Genomic DNA, 19,683 nt, shown 5'->3' with positions numbered 1-19,683 from the left:
GAGACCCTTGGGTTGTAGGGATGGGGTTGCAGAGCGGGGCCAACAGCTATTGATTTGAAGTATTTATGTTAAAGTTCTCAGAGAAAGAAACTCCACCCCCATCTATGTCAATACCTAAAACTCAATCTCAGTATGACTTTACATTGTCACTGGGAAAAGTAAATATCCACACTCAGAAGAGAGAACCTGGATCCTCCCCTCACAGACATCCCCAGTAGACAACATGTATCAAGGGTTCGAGCATAAGCCGTAAAGTTAGAAGGCACCAGAGGACAGGGAGGACATTTCTTACAGAGCGATTAGGCTTTGCGTATAATACCAGCCATATCCACAGGCACAGGCAGTAAACACAGGAACAGGGAAGATCATGTAAGTTCAAAAGCTTGACTCAACAAAGAGGGCAAGCAACAAGAGGAAGCTGACAGGATAGAAGAAAACGCAAGTAAACCGATGAAGAGAGCTTATCCAAAACACAAAGCTATACAAGGGATCTGGGTGTCTCTGTAAAAGTGCTTGCCCTGCAAGTCTGCTCCCTGGAGTTTGATCCCTGGAGCTCAGAGTCAGCAGTAAAGGTATTGTTCTCTGACCACCACACGTGCACGGTGGACACACACCACATATACATACTAATAATAAATAAAAGGACAAAAAAACGGGGGCTGGCAGATGGCTCAGCAGTTAAGAGCACTTGCTGCTCTTGTAGAGGACAGGACTTCAGTTCCTGGCAACCAAGTCAAGCAGCTCACAAGTGTCTGTAACTCCTGCTACACAGGATTTGAAGATCACATGGCTAGCATACACACATAGATGCATGCTAAAACTTAAATAATTAATGAAAACTTTAAAAATGTACAAGGTCATATAAAACAACAGCAAAAAAGGCACAAAATAATAACAAGCCAGGAGAAGCCCAATTAAAAGTAGGCAAAGAAACAGACATTATTGAAAAAGAGGTTTCCCACTGGGAGAAAAGGCACCTCCCGCATTACTTACTAATCACTAGGCAAATGTAAATAAGAACTAGAGTAGAAAAAATGAATATATTAAAGATACAAGATACAGGATGAATATACAAAAATAAACTGCATGTGTATATGCTAAGAATGAGAACTGTCATAAAAGGAAACAATCCGATTTATAACAGGAACAAAACTTAAAATATTAATATCATTAGGAGTGTAATGAAATAACTTAAGCCAGGCTTAACACATTACAGGCTGCAAATGCATCTCAAAGAAATGAACAAAGATCCAAATAAATAAAGAGGTCCTCTGTCCAGACAATACTGCTAAGAGAGAGAAAATAAAACCTCCCAAACTCATCTATGGATTTAACACAATGCCTATGAAAATCATAGGAGCCCTTTGCTGATTAGGTGGTCCTAAATTCTTTGGAAATGAGACTCCAAATGGCCCAAACTATCTTGAAAGCAAAAGAACAATTATCGGAGGAGGCCACGTTCCTTTGTCTCACATCTAACTACAAAGCTAGAGTAATGCTGGCTGTGTGATACTCATAGATATATAAATATTGTGTTAAAACTTGAAATCTAAGCATAAATTCCCATGTTTATGGTTGTCTCACCACCTTTGAAAAGATGACAACTCAGTGGGGAGAAGCAGAGTCTGTTCAAAGATGACTCCAGGACAGTATGACATTCATATGGAAAGGAGTGAGGTTTGACCATTCCTTCTACTACACAGAAAATTAACTCATAACAATCTCGAGTATCAGTAGTAAGCACAGGTCTAAGCCAGTGGTTCTCAGCCTTCCTAATGCTGTGACCCTTCAATACAGTTCCCCATGTTGTGGTGACCCCCAACCATAAAATTATTTCATTGCTACTTCATAACCATAACTTTGCAACTGTTATAAATCATAATGTAAGTATCCGTGTTTTCCGATGGTGGCAGGGGATCCGTGTGAAAGGCTTGTTCACCCCTCAAAGGGGTCACAACGCACAGGTTGAGAGCCGCTGCTCTAAGTTCTCATGCCTTAAAGGTACTGTGACAAAAGAAACCTCATACTCCAGAATCTTAAAAACTGTGCTTCAAGGTCAGCACTTAGAGCGAGAACACAGCAGAATGGCATAGTCTGAAAACTCTCATAAGAGTTTTGTATCCAAAATCAATTAAAAAATTCTTACAACTAAATATTGAATATTACAATTTAAATATTAACTAATTAAAAACAGGCAAAGAACCTCAGCAGATATTTCTACAGGAAAACTATGAAAACAGCCAATAAATGACTAAGGAAATGAATCATAACTACAATTAGAAAGCTGCAGAGATTAAGTGGGTGTGGAATGTTCAGCTCTAATGGGGAGCATCCGAACCCTGAACCAAGCTGTCACCCTCCCCCCCAGGCTCAGGGTATAACACACAACAGGGAGGGACAGGCTGTTAGGGGCTAGGAGCACTGCCGTCAGGAGGGAGCTCACGGCGCGCCGGGGCGCAGGCCGCCCGGCTAGGCCCCCCCGGCCCAGCCCCCTCCCCCCGCTCAGCCGCCCCCCCCAGCTCAGCCCCTGCTGACAACAGACAGCAGCTGGAGAAAGAGGAGTCAGTGTTCTTCAGGGGTGTGGTCTCTGGTATGCTGATCACACTACAATGTATGGCTTTAGCATGCCTACCTACAGGCAACACTAACTGGATCCAGTCAGTTATAGGAAGGCAGGGAGGAAGGGAGGGAGGGAGGGATGGAGGGAGGGAGGAGGAAAAAACAAGACATGAAGCTGAGAGTTGGGATTAGTGATAACCTGGTGGTGACAGGCCCAGGCTGGAGGGGAGAAAGAGTAGATATGATCAAATACAATAGAAACATATATGAAATTATCAAAGAATAAATTAGAATACTATACTCAATTAAAACAAATAACCAAGACAGACCAACAAAAATAACCTCCTCAACTTAGAAAGCACTTCACACCCACAAGGACAGTGAGAGTAGAAGGTAGTAAGTGCCAGCAGGGACATGTAGAAATGGGACCATCCGCTCACCAGTGGGGATGTGAAAAGATGCAGCTACCTAGCTAGCCTCCCAGGGGTTGCTTAGGAGGTAAAGTGCGGGGTCATTAGAAGGGCCAGGAATCCTACTCCCATGTACACAGAAGTGCCCAAAAGTCACAAGTCAACAGTCCCAGCAATACTACTCAGGACAGACAAGCCTAAACTGTCCATCAAGGGATAAATGCATGAAGTGCAGCTCTGGGCTCTAAACAGGAGTGCAGGGTGGGTACAGGGTGCAGCACACTTGAAACCAGCAAGCGCTATCCTATGTAGAAGTCAGTCATGAAACACTGAAGATTGCAAGTGCTATCCTATGTAGAAGTCAGTCATGAAACACTGAAGACTGCAAACGCTATCCTATGTAGAAGTCAGTCATGAAACACTGAAGACTGCAAACGCTATCCTATGTAGAAGTCGGTCATGAAATACTGAAGACTGCAAACGTTATCCTATGTAGAAGTCGGTCATGAAATACTGAAGACTGCAAACGTTATCCTATGTAGAAGTCGGTCATGAAATACTGAAGACTGGTTTCATCTACATGCGATGTCCACAGTAGACAATCTACAGCGACAGGAAGTAGGTCACCAGGTGCCCACAGCTGGGAGGAGTCGTGCTGGGAAATGCAGACTAACTGACCAATGGCAGCATTTGTTTGCGAAAGGTGCTAATTGTTTAAAACTAGCCGTGCCAACAATGACAATGTGAATATTCTGGGTCACTATGTTGGGCACGCTTCTGTAAATCTTGAGTCATAGCTCAAAAGAGGTTTAATTTAAAATGAACAGAAGCCAGGCGGTGGTGGCACACACCTTTAAACTCAGCACTCAGGAGGCAGAGGCAGATGGATTTCTTTGAGTTCAAAGCCAGCCTGGTCTACAGACTAACCTCTAGGACAACCAGGGCTACACAGAAAAAACCTGTTTCAAAAACCAATAGAATAAGATAAAATAAACAGTAAAATATGTGCAGTATGACACAGTAAACACATTTCACTTTACAAAACAGTGTCAGCAAACGAATGATTGGCCCTTGTGCCTGAATCACAGGCAGACTGACATTGACTGCTGTGCTCTCCATAGGGACAGACAGACCCACCTTCACTAGGCCCAGAGTCCAGACCTGGAGCAGCCTTTAGGTCATGCAAAGCAGATAGATCTCAACATGAGCTTCCCAGCCAAACGCTGGAGCACCTTCGTGGGCAGGCTGCCTCCCACATCAACGCACCCATGGGTATGTGGGCATACACCCAACAAGGGGTAGTGTGCAGACCCTTTGGTCACATACAGCCTCCTCTGTTAAACAAAACACCAACTGGAACCCTCTGCCCACGTCTGTCTACGTCAGTGGACTGGGTGCTGCTGCTGTGTACTGGCTTCCTGGTGAATTCATTTAAATCTAAAATGTGGCTATAGATAAGGTGTAAACTGAAGAAGGAGGGAAAGGAACTTTTCCTGTAATGTCAGCACTTTGGATCTGGTTGTCAAGGTGACCAGTTCAGGAAACACAGGGAAGAGTGAGAGGAAGCAGGAAGGGCACTCTCCGTAATAACAGTCTTCTTTGATGTAGTTTCAGAGCATCAGGCTCACATTTGAGGGTTATTTTGTGTTTTCTGAAATAGCGTCTTTTTAAGCAGCCCAGGCTGGCCTGAAACTTGTAGAAAGTGTCCTGCCTCAGCCTCCCCAGTTTTAAGATTACAAATATCCACACTCATGCCCTGCTCACATTTAACCTGGGTCTGGTCTACACAGTGAAATAGGGGAAAAAAATCAAACGAACTAACTTTATATAAAATACATAAACCATTTTTATCTTTAATCTTTGCTTTTAGGATTTGATCTTCTTATTTCTAAGATATGCCCCATAGTAGGCAATTTTACCATCTATGTCTTTTAGAAAGACATACCTACTTTTAGAAAGGTCTACAAGTGTCCAGGCTTTCCTGTAAGCTCAGTGACTTACTTTTAAGTTTCAATATTATTTGTTTTTAAGTAAAAAGATATAATAATGGTACTTGGGTGGGGTCATCTCTAGGTTCAAATAAAAAATACTCCCACGGACTGAGTTACACTGGTAACATTTCCTGTCTTCATTCAGCTAAAGCAACGATCTATGTATGATTAAAGTGAGGACTGGTGATAGCCAAAAGTATCCTCTGATGGTTGGGGTACAAAGATTCCTGGGGTTGCACTAGATGTTTCCAGTTGGCAGAAAATAGTAGTGGCTTCTCTGAGATCACTAACATATTTTTTTAAAAACTCAAGTGGAAAAATCACAGAAGTTAGTTCACCGTTTTAGATGACTTTTATTGTGGTTTGTTGTTATAATGGCTTTATTTTTATCAGTTTATTAATACCTCCCTTTGCCTAGCTAATAAGTTAGCTTCTATTATAAACGTATGTGGTGTGTGTGTGTGTGTGTGTGTGTGTGTGTGTGTGAAAATCAATAGTATATACAGGATTGAATACTGCTGCGTTTGCAGGCACTGGCTGGGGGGAGGGGCGGAGGGCGTCTTGGAAAGCAAACCCTGAGGGTAGACAGTGAAATAAATGGCAGTCCTTCCTCACTGGGAAACCTTTCTTCAGTGGTTTAGATGCCAGTAAGTGGTCCATGCTCCAGTAAGTACCTTCTCACCCATGCTTGGAAAAATAAGCCTACTCCAGCTCACTGGCTCATTAACTAGACGTCAGTGAATTCTAGTCAACCACTGGTGCCCGAGCTGGGGTGAGAGGAGGCATGTACATTCACAGCTCCACAGGAAACATAACTGGGTCTACTGAAGTATTCTCAGTGAAGTCGGCATTGCCAGGAGGAAATGCACTTCTACTCATGAAGTATTATACTTCTACTTCAGAGTCTGTTCCCTCCCCTTCAACAGCCTCACTGGAGAAATAAAAGCGACCACTAGATTGGAGAACTGGTGACCTTGGAGACCTCCCCATGAAGGAAGATTACTACTGACAGAGTCCAGAATCGGGTGATCTGGGTCTCTTATCTCGAAGAGCTTTGCGTGGTGGAGGCCGGAAGAAAGCCCCCAGCCACCCTGTAGCGCTGCTCCTACCACTCTCCCTACCTGAAAGCAGCAGCCAGAGCTCTCCGCGCATGCTCTCTGGGATGCCCTTCAGCACCAGCTCCCGGGTCTTCTCTGTGCGGTACATGCAGATCCCCTGCCCGTACTCAGCGAAGTGAATCTTCCAGGCTTGTTCTTTCAAAAACTCTTTGGCCTGAAAGACATAGGTGGAACATGACGGATCCCCCAGAAGGCTCTGATGGGAGGTTCTGAGGACCAGAATGAAGGATCAGACTGTGACCCCTGTTGAATGGACAGTGACTCTGAGCAGAACTCCTGAGAATGTAGAACTCTGGATGTTTAGAATTCTTTCCTAATTTTATCCAGTTATAGCCTGTTCTATCAGAGTCTCCTGTTCAGATCTACTTGATGGTAGATTAACCATTAACCAGTAGAATGTTGATCATACTTGTGGTTTTATGTGTACACGCCCTGTGAATGTTTTAAATGTGGGCTCAGAAAGAACTTTATTATTTGTTGTTTGGTCTACACAGTTGTGAAAAAAAAAAAAAACAAGACCAAAGAAAAAGAAAAGTAGTCACACAGGTACTGTGACTCAAGGCTTTAAAAATTGTTTTACTTGTTTATGAAAAAATATATTAGAGGTACCTTTACAAACATTTCAGGCCATTTCTATTGATATTAATTAGTTTAATTACATTAAAAATATCTACATGGGTACAGGAGAGATGGCTCAATGGTCAAGAATATACAATAAGAATTCAGATCCCAGGAACAAGCCAGGAATCTTGAAATCGCCTGTTGTTGGGCCCCATTTCTGCTGTGGTTTGGGCCTTGTGGACAAACCTGAGTTTCTGCAGCCTTGTGGCCTGTACCTAAGCCTGGCTCGGGTTTGAGACCTGTCTTAGTCACTTCCATACCTGGGTGACTCAACAGGACCCGTTTGGCCCTGCCTCTGCTTAGCTGTTGCTGATGCAGAGCTTTGCCATTGACCCTGTCAGTCACCCCAAACCCTCTGTCACCCTTCACCACCCCCTACGTCATCTTACCCCACCAAAACCCCTCCTCCCTATGCTCCAAGTTTATGTAAACAAGAGATTGTTACATTAAAGTTGAGTTCCTGCTTCGACAAGGCTCCCGGCCTTGTTTCTTTTTGGTGTTGACCCAAACTCACCATCCCGCTCAGCTCCGGAGAGACCCCGCTGACCGGGATCTCTCTCCTCTCACCTGGACCAGCTGGCAAGGAGCTGACAGCCTGTAGCTCCACCTTCGAGGGATCTGAGCTCCCTCTGGCTTCCATCTATATGTACACACACACACACACACAGATTTATTTTAATCTTAAAATTTTTTGTTTTGTTCTTTTTTCTAATCCAGCAAGTTTTAGGGGACAGGAAGATGTACCTACCAATTTTGGGTTGAATTCTTCAGGAGATCGCCGCCGGTACATGGTCATGAGGGTCTGTGTGGCTGTGGGGACGCTGTTGCCGTTGAGGTTAAAGGGGCGTTCTCCATCCGAGCTTGTGCTTCTCTGAGGACTGGAGGAAACAAGGCTGCTGGGCCGAGAATACACCTGTCAACGGAGAGGAACACATGTGGATGGGCCTGATGGAAAGGAACACATGTGGATGGGCCTGATGGAGAGGAACACACGTGGATGGGCCTGATGGAGAGGAACACATGTGGATGGGCCTGATGGAGAGGAACACACGTGGATGGGCCTGATGGAGAGGAACACACGTGGATGGGCCTGATGGAGAGGAACACATGTGGATGGGCCTGGTGGAGAGGAACACACGTGGATGGGCCTGGCGGAACAACTGACTCCACTGTGTCTTCTGTACAGCTTTAACAGCTAGGCTATGCTTTCCTCGTTACTATGTGAAGAAGCGGGAGATGCCAGCAAGTCAACATCTTTCAGAAGTTACACTGGGGCAAAGTTGTTAACTGTAGCATTCCAGGTCGCCTTCCCAGGGCCCGGTGTGTAGCACAGCTGGTAGACTGTTTGCTTACTACACAAAACACCCTGGGCATGGTCCCCAGCAGCACACAAATGAGGTAAGGTGACCTATGACTATAAACCCAGCACTGAGGACTGGAGCCATTTTCAGCCAAGTTCCAGACTGCTCCCCCAACCCCCCCCCCAAAAAAGGGGGGGGAAAGAAAATGAAAAAAAAAACTGTTCAAAGATTCCTATTATCTGCAGAGAAATCAGAGTACTATTGTCAAGTAAACTTAAGACAATAAAAACATTTTCCCTTGTATTATCTCAATAAAAGTGTCTGGTTACCCACATCACTGCTTTGCCTCCATGGGAAGCATGGCACAGCAGAAGCAAACACTTTGGAAACTGATGTTTTGCCTTCGTCTAGGCAAAGCATCTCAAAAATGCTACAGATGTGACAAGGCAGCAGGGACAGGACTGGTCCCTGCAACCTTGCCATCTTTAGCTAACTGAAACTTCCTCCAGCACTACAGCTAGATGCCAATATTCTCAGGGCTCTGGGTCCTCGGGATGGTGGTCTGGTAGGCATTCCACCACAGAGGAATCACCATCATGATGCTGTATTTCAGGTCTGATGTCCATACCCTTCCCATCAATGTCATTAAACAGAAAAGTCACTTTTCATGCAATCAGAACAAGACACTTAATGATATCGCCAACTTAACGAGGCTGGAACTGGGCCTGGTGGTAAAATCCGAGGCTAACGGATGACAAGTTCACAGCGTTTGTGGGTTACAGCGTGAGTTCAAGGTCAGCCTGGAGAACTTAGTGCCGGCTGGGGTTACAGCTCTGTGGCAGATTACTTGCTTAGTTTATGTGAAGTTCTGGGTGGTGACCTTTTTGGAGGTCAAGTGACCCTTTCACAGGAGTTTCCTAAGACCATCGGAAAACACATAATTTACACAGTGATTTGTAACAGTAGCAAAATTACAGTTATAAAGTAATAAGGAAATAATTTTTTTGAACTGGGAAGTGGGATATCATTTAAGATGTAAGGGAATGGAATGATTAATAAAAGAATTTTCTGGCTAGGGAGTCACGAAAACCTGAGGAACTTCATTAAAGGGTCATAGCTTTAGCAAAGTTGAGACCCACTGCTTCAGAACCACGATCAAATACCAATTTCTTATAACTGAAGATGATCCTCCTGAGATGCTTCACTAGGCACTGGGGCAGGAGGCTTAATACAGCCGTTAAATCTGAGAGTCAAACAAGTTGAACAAAGAGGTGCACACACCGGGGCTGAGCATAGGAGTGACACCGCTATGCGCAGGTGAGCACAGGAGTAGCCCTAGTGCGCCTCAGGTGTCTCCCACCAACCTCGTCATCTGAGCTGTTACAGCTTCCTGAGAACTCTTTGTCTGAGTAGATTCTAGAAGTCGTTTGCTGCAAGAAATCTGAGATCCTTTGCACCAGGAAGTCTCTGTCTTTCAAGTTGGCGAACAGGAAGGTCATCCTGTTCCTGGTGCTGATGGACAGAGGGCTGGGAAGCACACTGCAGCTGTCTGCCTTCTCCACAATGGTTACCTGGGGAAACAGGAGGCAGCGGTGCTGAGTGGGAGGACTTCGAAGGCAGCCCCTGCTGATGGAGCAAGGAGCTCAAATCCCTATTCTCCAGGAAGCCATCCATGTCTCAGACAAATGGAGATCCTTCCAACAATAAAACACAAATCGAACTAGAGTCTCTAACAGAAAATAGAATGATCTTTCTGAGTTTTTCCAAACTAGGCGACATTTTCCAGCAACCAGAGGCATATTTGTTTGTTTGTCACTGGTGGAGAAGTGACAGCTGCCTCGTCTGATGCTGCCAGACCTCTTGCTGGGCACAGGTCTGCAGCAATAACTGGCTCAGGATGCCAACGAGGCCAAGATTGAGAATTGAAAAGGAATTCCCACTTTTCATTAAAATTTCACGGAGCCCAAGGAGACAGGTCTCCTAGCTGCTGTATCATCAGTAATAAAGTAATTCCAAAGCTGACTCCTTTTATTAAGTAAAGGCTTAAACGCCACCGGTCCACTGGATACATCACGTAGACGCCAGGGCTTGGCAGCTAATGTTTTCAAGGACTTGTCCCTGAGCAGACAGGATATAAACAACTGTGCACCTACAGAGTCAGTCTCTCTCTCTCTCTCTCTCTCTCTCTCTCTCTCTCTCTCTCTCTCTGTGTGTGTGTGTATGTGCACGTGTGTGCACGCACATGGTCAGAAGCGGATTCCCAGGAGTATCTCCTTCAATCACTTTCTACCTTGCTTTTTGAGGCAGGTTGCTCACTGAACTGGGAGTTCATTGATTTGTCTAGGTTGGCTGGCCAGGGAGAGCCAGGGACCCTGCAGCCTTTGCCTCCCCAACAGGAGCATAATGCCATGCCTGCATTTAAAGATAGATCCCGAAGGTCCAAACTCATCTTCATGTTTGCGAATAAAGGCTTCACAGACAGCTATCTACCAAGCTCAGTAACAAGCTTCCTAACAGGATTTTCATCAACCCTAAGCAAATACTAATGTACAAAAAATAATTCTTTAGCACATTAAAAAAACAAATCTCAGGGCAAACATTAAGTGGTGTGTCCACCATAGCTCCAACTTTAGAAAGTCTACCTAAAGTCTCCTCTTCATTCTCCGGTCTGTCTACTGCACACCACACACTGCACACTGGCATAACTATGTTGGTTCTTGATCCCTTGTGTGTCACGTTATACACACCAGCACACTCTTTTGCATTCAACACTCTCTCACACATGCACACATGCATGCATGCACAATAAATAACAGAAATCCCTGTTTTACACACAAAAAAGTATTGTAAGTGGACATCCTAAAATATGGATTTCCACTTGACACTTACTTCCCGGAGTGGAATTATGAGGCTGCAGAGGTTTTCCTCCTTGCTGGTAAAGCAGATGTAATTTGTGGAGACAAACATCTGACCCAAAATGTGCATCTTGTTAAACGGAGTCCAGAGGGTGCAGTCAGTGTGCCCGTCTAGTTTTTCATCTTTGGGCAGCCGGAAAAGGGCGCGGTATCGCTCACTCTTCGCCCTGGCATCCAGATCACTACAAGCCAATAACTGCTGTTCAGGTTACCAAGAAAGACGCGGCAATGCTTTATAACCACGGCCATGGAGGGTCCCAGCCCTTGCCTCTGTCTTTCCAGACCCATTCTCCCATTCTTGGCTCTATATTGGTGGAACTCCAACCTCAGAGCACATAATTTTACTATAGTCTATACTCTAGTCATTTTACAATTAATAACTGTAAATGCTTTAAAAAAAAATCTAGGGCCAAGTAGGACTGAAAAAGGAAGCCCATTCTCTTTCTAAATAATGCAAGAATTCCAAAAGAGGCCATTAGATTTTTATCCAGAGTCATTCTTTGAGATTTACCTTTTTTGTTTGTTTGTTTGATTTTATTTGTTTGTTCTCCCAAGGCAGAGTTTCTCTGTGTAGCCCTGAAAGACCTAACTAGCTACAGCATGAACAGCAAAACAATCTGCTGGGTGTCACTCTCCACTCTGAGCTATAGGGAAGGTGAAGAGACCAGAGAACTTCCAAACACAAAGGTTCTGGATCTCATGTGAGGCTTTGGCTGACATTCCAGTGTCTCTCCTGATGATACCCTTCTCCTGCTCAGAACTCTCTATCCCACCTGTTTCCTACCAAAGGTCTAATTTGCCCCTTGGCTTGGCTCCCCACAGACAGTGAATGCAGAAGAGCCCACAACCTGCCTCTGCTCTGTCTGTTTCATCAGCTCTGGAGCTGCACACATAGGCATACTTCACATCCTACAGAGATCTCATTTGGAAACTTCTTTCTTATGCTCTGTTCTTAGGCTTCTTCATTATCGTACCTACTCTCCCCAAAGTTTTCCTGTCAGAGCCTTCTATTTAGCCTTTTTTTTTTTTTGTATACCCACTTTCCCCTGAACTGCAACATCCAAAGGGAGGAGGAAGATTTCTAAGACTCAGGAAGTAAACAGAACATACAGGACCCAGGAAGTAAACAAGACTTCCAGGCTCAGCAATCTTATAAAACACACAACATTCACCAGGCCCCTCCCAGGGTTATAGCAACTGTAACAACACCAGGAGGGGGTGCTGTCCCCCGGCTGAGCTGTTGGGCTGCACTGCAGGCTATGCAAGCCTCCTCCAGGGGTGCAGTCTCAGGAGATGATGCTCACTCTGGGGTGGGTTTCCCAGTGACAAACTCAAGCTCTTGTGAGTAACCCCAATAAGCTCACTAGTTGACTAAGCTAGATTTTGGTGAGTCATTTCTTTGGTTTGTCGTTAGTGCCAAACCTGGGATAAATAGACAGTTGTCCCTGTCTCTGTAGAAAAAGCCACACAGCATCAAATATTTTCCAAACTTAAAACAAAAGCATCCCCTCTTTGTCAATTGCCTTCGAGGTCTCCTCTGTTAACTGCTTTTGACTTTTACTAGGTATACAGTTCATTTTCATAATGAATAAATCTGTTGTTTACTAGGATGTCAAACCCCAGAAGAAACCCCCAAAGACATTCCAACCATGAGCTCCACTTTTCAGACTCCCTTTCCCACTTGCATATCAACACTTTCCACCTTATGTACCTTAGAGGAGTAACCTGCATCCTGATGTCCTGTAGGCAACCCCACTCAACGTAACCAAAACTCACCCTTCACACGCTCTGGAGACACTCTTCCTTGACTCATTTCCCATCTCAGAGAAGGGCAACTCTGTGTCAGTGATCAACATCAAGAGGCTTTGGCTTTCTCTCACCCCCATCCTGGCTCTATCCCACATGCCATCCATACCTCTCCTCCCCAATCTCCTCACACCACGCCTTGGCTGCTGACCTGCTGCTCTTCCTGTTTCTCCCTTGGGCTTCCTCCATGTGATTCTTCTGCCCCAAGTGTACACCTTCTATAACCCATGACCCCAGCTCAGAGCAACTCCACTGAGGTCACCTGAGGTCAGTGTGAGCCCACTGCACTCTGTTCTTAGGACTAGCAGAGATCCCACCACAGGAAGGAGGAAGCAGTCATGCCTATCTCTCTCATTGGCCTGGCATGCCTCAGGCGGCCTTTCCCTGTTGTATCTACACTCAGAAAAGTGCTCATGGCTGGAAGTTGCTCAGAACTCAGTGTCCAAGTGAAAATTGAAAGGTTTTCCATTCCTGAGTTCTAAAAGTTCTCTCACCCACCGTTTCAGAGCAGACACTTTTTTGGGAGATTTCTTCTTGAGTTTTGGCAGGGACCGATCTTGTTCAAAGCCTTCATTGTCCAAGAGCTGCCTCATGGCTATGTTGGCAAGCTGTTCCATCAGCTTGAACGTCTCATTGATGTTGAGGAACACGGAGAAGAAGTGCTCACTGGACCGTGTGCTCACTTTGATCACATCTGGCAGAAGGAGTGTGGCGTTCTTCTCCAGCTGAGTGATGTCCACCCACCGGATCACCAGCTTGGCTGAGCATGGGCAACAAAAGTGAGTTAGTACTTACTTCAGTGGCTTTCTAGATACAATAAGCTCACAGCCCTGCCCCTCAACCTGCCCAACTCTTTTGAGCTCCTGGCCTGTTTTTATTGCCTCATTCGTTAGTTATAACTTGTATTACATGAACTCTGGGATCAGAATTATTAGACTTGAAATCATACCTACTAAAATAACGATACCTTTAGTGAACCTCTAGTACTCAATGAATAATTTGTTTACGATTGCTTAATTGGACCTAATTGAATTTCCTAATTAAATAGTCAGGAAGCAGTTTTGACTTAACTCTACATACATGTTTTTGATATTCTGATTTGGTTTATGAGTTCAGGGAAAGCTTCAGTGGACTTTCCAAAGGCTCCCACTGAAGTGACAGACCACTCACCTTCCCTCCCCATCAGGAAGGAGGAAAAACATAGGTGGTTGATGCTCAGGTACATCCAGCCCTGCCGGGGGACCTTGCCCTTCCAGTAGCTACATGAGTAATAGTTGACAAGTTTCTCTTCCTCAGGCATCCCAAACAGCCTGTGGAACTTCACGATGGCCTCTTTAAACTTCTCCGTGTCCTCATCCTCCTTCACATCGTTCATTTTGTTATATTCTGCAATGATGCCCTGATCGGAGACAAAGCAAACAGGTGGGGTAATGCCTACAGCTGAACATATTGGAAGGAAGCATGTCCTAAGACCAGATTTGTTCTAATGATTAATTCTCTTCAAAGGCAACCAACCCATCGGATTCTAGGCTTCTCCATAGTTCCAGCTTGGACTGGAACTCAATTGTGCTCCTCCCGTGTCAGTTTCCCAGGAGCCTCTATGCCTAGCCAATTAACCGGTAACGTTTGTGTACTAAAAGGCTGTCAAAGTATTTTCTCACATGTCCATTGGTTATTGGTTAATTTCTTATGTTTACTAGAAATTAAGCTGTTTTATTTTAAAATAAGGAAATATAAGCATCTTGCCACTAGTTTTTAGTAAGCACATCAAGATAGAGTCAACTTCTACCTCTTTCAAATACAAACAAAAACAACAACAACAAAAAACCCAACCCAACCCAACCCAACCCAACCCAACCCAACCCAAACCAAACCAAACCAAACCAAACCAAACCAAACCAAACCAAACCAAACCAAAAACAATTCAGCACAGAAGGCCAAGAGAGGCAAGGGTGAATGTAAGTCACTAATGGATGTCTGTCCTGAGACCCAGTCCCTGAGGACCAGCACCTCTGTCCTGAGACCCAGTCCCTGAGGACCGGCACCAGTCATCTGAGTGGAAGACAAGTACGGAACCTAATCAGATCCAAGATTCTTTGACAGCTGCTAGGAGATAAAATGTTTGCAGACCAAGTTGTGGTTTGAATATGTTTGATCCAGGGAATGGCACTATTAGGAGGTGTGGCCTTATTGGAGAAAGTGTGTCACTGTGGGGTGGGCTTTGAGATCCTCCTCCTAGGTGCCTAAGGACAGTCTGCTCCTAGCTGCTTTCTTGTTAAGATGTAGAACTCTCAGCTCCTCCTGCATCATGCCTGCCTGGATGCCGCCATGCTCCCACCTTGATGGTAATGAACTGAACCTCTGAACCTGTAAGGCAGCCCCAATTAAATGTTGTCCCAGTTTATGAGTTGCCGTGGTTATGGTGTCTCTTCAGAGCAATAAAACCCTAAGACACTGATCTAATCTAAATCTGCTATAGAATCATTCTGCTAGCCTGAGAAACCATTTAGTTGTTAGCCAGATCCTCTACAATTTCCAATTTCCTAGAGACTGTCTTTGTGCATCTCTGTAGAGAAGAAGCTCCGTTGGGCTGGAGGGATGGCTTGGTGGCTAAAGCCACTTGCTGCCAAATCTGATTACCTGAGTTCAAGCCCAAGGACCTTCATGGTAGAGGGAAGTTGTCTTCCGACTTTCCCCATGGGCACTATGGCATACATGACAATGCACATATGTGTAGATCTTCATACACACACACACACAAACGAATATATATATATATATATATATATATATATATATATATATATATATTTTTTTTTTAAAAGAAAAAGCTCCTTCAAATTCCATGGTTGACTTTGTAATTGTCAAATCTACCCTTACCTCATCTTCAGTTTCTCTGAACTCATTCTCACCCGAAAAGCCTGTGTGTCGGGCATGGTAGCTGTGGATTCAGGTCCCAGGGGTCACTTGTACCTGTGTGAACTTGGGGAAACTCGGATTTTCCCAGGCGGGACTGAGTCCTTCAGCATCCTTAGGATAAGGACTCAACAGACTCATTATATCTCCAAGTCCTGGCCTTTGGGGTATCCATCGGGTTTTCATTCTTTCAACACAGCCTGAGTAGTCCCCTCAAACATCTTCTTAAGACAGATTTTGTGGTGGGGGGCTGGATGGCTACGTGGTCAGTTAGTAAAGCAGCTGCTGAGCTAACACGAGGACCTGAATTTGATTGTCCAGAACCTACATGGAGACCAGCTGTGGCAGCCCGTTCCTGCAATGCTCGCTCTGCAATGATGTGGCGGCAGGAAGATCCCCGGTGCTTTAGGGTCAGCCTGTCTAGTGAAACCACAGACCCACAGATTGCTGTGAAAGATGCTGTTTCAAAGAATAAGGCGGAGAACAATTGAGGAGCATAGCCAACACTACCCTCTGCCTCCACACAGGTATACATCCATACACACGCACCCTACCCACATGTGTGTGTGTGCATGCGTGTGCGTGCATGTGTGTGTGTGTGTGTGTGTATGTGTGTGTGTGTCCCTGTACCTCATGAACAATTGAGGAGCATAGCTAACATTACCCAGTGACCTTCACACATGAATACATCCATGCACATACACCCTACTCACAGATGTGTGTGTGTGTGTGTGTGCGTGTGTGTGTCCCTCATGGTGCATGCACACAATCAAGAAAGCTCATTTTGGAAACTGGAGCAATGACTCGGCAGTTAAGAGCACATGTATTGCAGAGGACTAGGGTTAGAGTCCCAGAACTTTCATGGTGAATCACAACTATTCATAACTGCAGTTCCAGGGGACCCAGCTTCTCCTTCTGGTCTTCACAGGCACCAGGCACAGATATGGTGCAGAGGACACACTTGTATGTGCAAAAAAAAAAATAATAATAATTAAAAAACCAATTTGACTGCATCATTTATCACCCTTAACCCAAGTAGCTCAAACACTGGGTCAAGTTCAGTTTGAATTCAACTGACACTATAACTTTTTCTTTCCTTGTATCTGAAGAATTTCCCATGAGAATTCTGCCCCAGCCACCCCCAGGTTCCCTCGGGGCCTACAGATGCTCTTTATAACTCTCACCTTCTCCTCTGTGGTCCTGTCATCCTGATAGTCCCTCTGTCTCAGTCACCATGCCAACTCCCCAAGTCTGGCTTAATTAATTCCTACCTCCTAGCTATGACTTCTGTCCTCACACACAGAACTGGTGATGATGATTTTCTGATTCCTATCATTCTCTGCTTCTTATCTTGAAATCGTTTCCTGAATGTTATGACCTTGTGGCCTGCAGTGGTGGCCATGAGGGATGGTGGCTGAAGGGAAAGCCTCAGTCTTCCAAAACTCGCCATCGCCACTCAAGTGACTGAACATCTTGGACACATAGCTAACAGCAAACAGTGTGAACACAACCCCATGCCTCATCTTCAATCTATTCTACCTTCAGAGACATCCTGAGACCCTCGACACAAGCCAGAATTATCACAGTGGCTTCCTGTCAAGATTCTCTCCCCACTCAGGTTGTTTTGTAACAGCCATGTTCTGAAACAGAGACTTGACATTCCTACCTAAGCCTGTGCTGAATCCACGCCTTAGGATGGTTCCTGACTATTATCTCCCTAGGTAGCCCTCCCTCCCTGTGAAACTAAGCAATGGTTAATTCCATCTAAACTTTCTCAGTTCTACACTCTTTTAGTATTTATATGTTGGTGGACAGATTCTGTTTATATTTATATCATACATATATGTATATGTATGTATATATATTATGATATATATATATATACATACCTCATATATATGATCAACCATTAAATATGGGTTCCAATGCTAACATTGTCTTGAACATTTTACAAATACCTAATGTCTAAAGGGTATTCAGTATGGTATTCTTAGTGGAGAATATGTTGTGTTTCCAAATTAGAATACATCTGAGTATATCTTAAGGAGCCATATTTTGATTTTTTTTCTATTGTATGATACCTCTTGTGGATTGTGGAATCTGCATTGTCATGCAGTGAGCTACACTTATAAAGTTAAGTTTCAGTGGTGGACTCTGTCACCACCCAGGGTAGCAGTATGACTGACATCAGAAGAAGCCACCTTTTTCACTGGGAGACTATCTAAGATAAGATTGATTTCCTCTGAGAGAACAGAGATGTGAAGTTCCTGCCAGGCCGGGGAGGGGAACCGAGGCTATTCTGGACATGAATGGGCTTCAGTAGAGAGTTCTGTGAAGGACATCAGACAACCAGAGGCAGCCTTAGGGCATCGGATCACAGAATGAGAAGAGTTCAGAAGGTTCTTGATGAGCTTGAGGCCAACATGGAATACATAGTAAATTCTGGATCAGCCTGTGTTACAGAGTTAAACCGTTTCTGACCTCCCACCCCCCAAAATACAGCTAAGAGAAGGAGAACAATACAAGCAATGGGAAGCAGCATCAGGGTTTCTAGGCAACCGTCATGGCCTGGACTCATCCGGGAAACCTCGAGTGGGCTTATATTTGTTGCTCTAGTCCACTGTGCCAGGTCTCTTACCAAAGTCAGAATAGCGAGAGCATTGAAACTAAAGGAGGTAACCAGACTACAGGTAAGGACCTGTAGTTTTGCCTATGAAAACACTATGCTAAGTACCAACGTCTAGAATGTTCACTTAAATTTAAAAATGTTTTAAAGGATGAATAGATTTATGAATGTATGAAACTAAGAACTGGTAGCTTGCAACTTGATGGGCCTACTGTATACTTATACTCATCAACAGATGATCAATGGCTCCCACTTTCAACTTTCCCACCTTTAGGAAAGAGAGTCTAGAATGCCAAAGCCTTCCTTGGCTTTTGTGTGAATGTTCAGTCAGGAGACCAGGTCAGTGAACACAGGTGTGGAATATCTCTCTCCTCTAAGTTCTGTGGGCTCTACTTAATCTACAAGAAACCACTCTGGTTCTAAGCAACAGCTCCTGACAATGTCAGAAATTTGATGTCTCTAGCACATTAGAGGCCTAATGTTTAAATATGTAAAGGTATACTTAAAAAGTGAAATTAACTTGGTATACAAAAGACTAGATATTGTGTATACTTTAATCTCAGTACTTATGAGGCAGAGACAGATCTCTGTGAGTTCAAGACCAGTCTTGCCTGCATAGTAAGCCCCAGACACACCAGGAGTACAGACCTAGTCTCAAAAGGAAACAAAGTGGATCCACATAAAAGAAAACAAATTTAGCTTCATAATCAAAGACAAAAACATTAAAACATTAAGATGTTAAACTTCAAGGCCATTTCAACAATAGGCTAGTGGGGTGGCTCAGGTTTGCTTCTCAGCATCCACATCATGTGGCTCGCACATGTCTGTGACTCAGCTCTGCAGACGTGAGTATACACTACATACAGGTGCAAGCATACACACATGACTAAAAAATAAAACAACTCTATAAAATCGTAAGCATGAAAGCAAGTACATGAAGATTCTGGTGTAGCAGCATGTACCGAAGGTCTATTAAAATAATTTAAAAAATTTAAATTATTTCATCTCTTAACCTCTATTTATCACAAAGGAGATTGGAGAAATATAACCTGTGGCAAAAAGTCACGTGTCTGGTTATCCGCTGCTAATTTAGAAGCAGAGGTAACTTCTAGAAAGGGAAAGTAAAGTCAATTATGGAGTTGTATTCAGTTAGTAAAACAGCTATAAATATATAGCTATGGTGGGTATTGGTCAAGAAAACAAAACAAGCAGCGGGCCAAATCATAGGAGCATGGAGTCCTATTATTATGATCAACATGTTGAACATCCAGAAAGAGCTATACAAAATGCACTTGAATTCCTGTTCCCTGTATAGTTATTGCATTTATAATTTATAAAAGTTAATTAGATCTCACAACAAATAAGCTTGCTGGTTCCCTTAATTACTGGGCAATCTGAACCAGTAAGCCATTCATTTACA

General features: G+C 44.2%; 1 protein-coding gene across 1 annotated transcript in view; it reads right to left on the bottom strand.

The window, feature by feature from the left end:
* Positions 1–19,683, bottom strand: part of Tbc1d9 (TBC1 domain family member 9) — a 97,044-nt gene that overhangs the window by 23,544 nt on the left and 53,817 nt on the right. Inside the window, exons 4-9 of the mRNA XM_028786285.1 lie at positions 13,892–14,120; positions 13,220–13,481; positions 10,890–11,097; positions 9,365–9,571; positions 7,448–7,612; positions 6,082–6,232 (exon numbers count right to left, since the gene is read on the bottom strand). Of these exons, the coding sequence (XP_028642118.1) occupies positions 6,082–6,232; positions 7,448–7,612; positions 9,365–9,571; positions 10,890–11,097; positions 13,220–13,481; positions 13,892–14,120 (1,222 nt within the window). The remainder of the gene's footprint in view (positions 1–6,081; positions 6,233–7,447; positions 7,613–9,364; positions 9,572–10,889; positions 11,098–13,219; positions 13,482–13,891; positions 14,121–19,683) is intronic.

Source organism: Grammomys surdaster, unplaced genomic scaffold (assembly GCF_004785775.1).
Source record: "Grammomys surdaster isolate TR1022 unplaced genomic scaffold, NIH_TR_1.0 125463, whole genome shotgun sequence".
Classification (NCBI taxonomy): Eukaryota; Metazoa; Chordata; class Mammalia; order Rodentia; family Muridae; genus Grammomys; species Grammomys surdaster.
The sequence above is the reverse complement of the archived record's forward strand: the minus strand, read 5'-3'. Positions and strand labels throughout refer to the sequence as shown.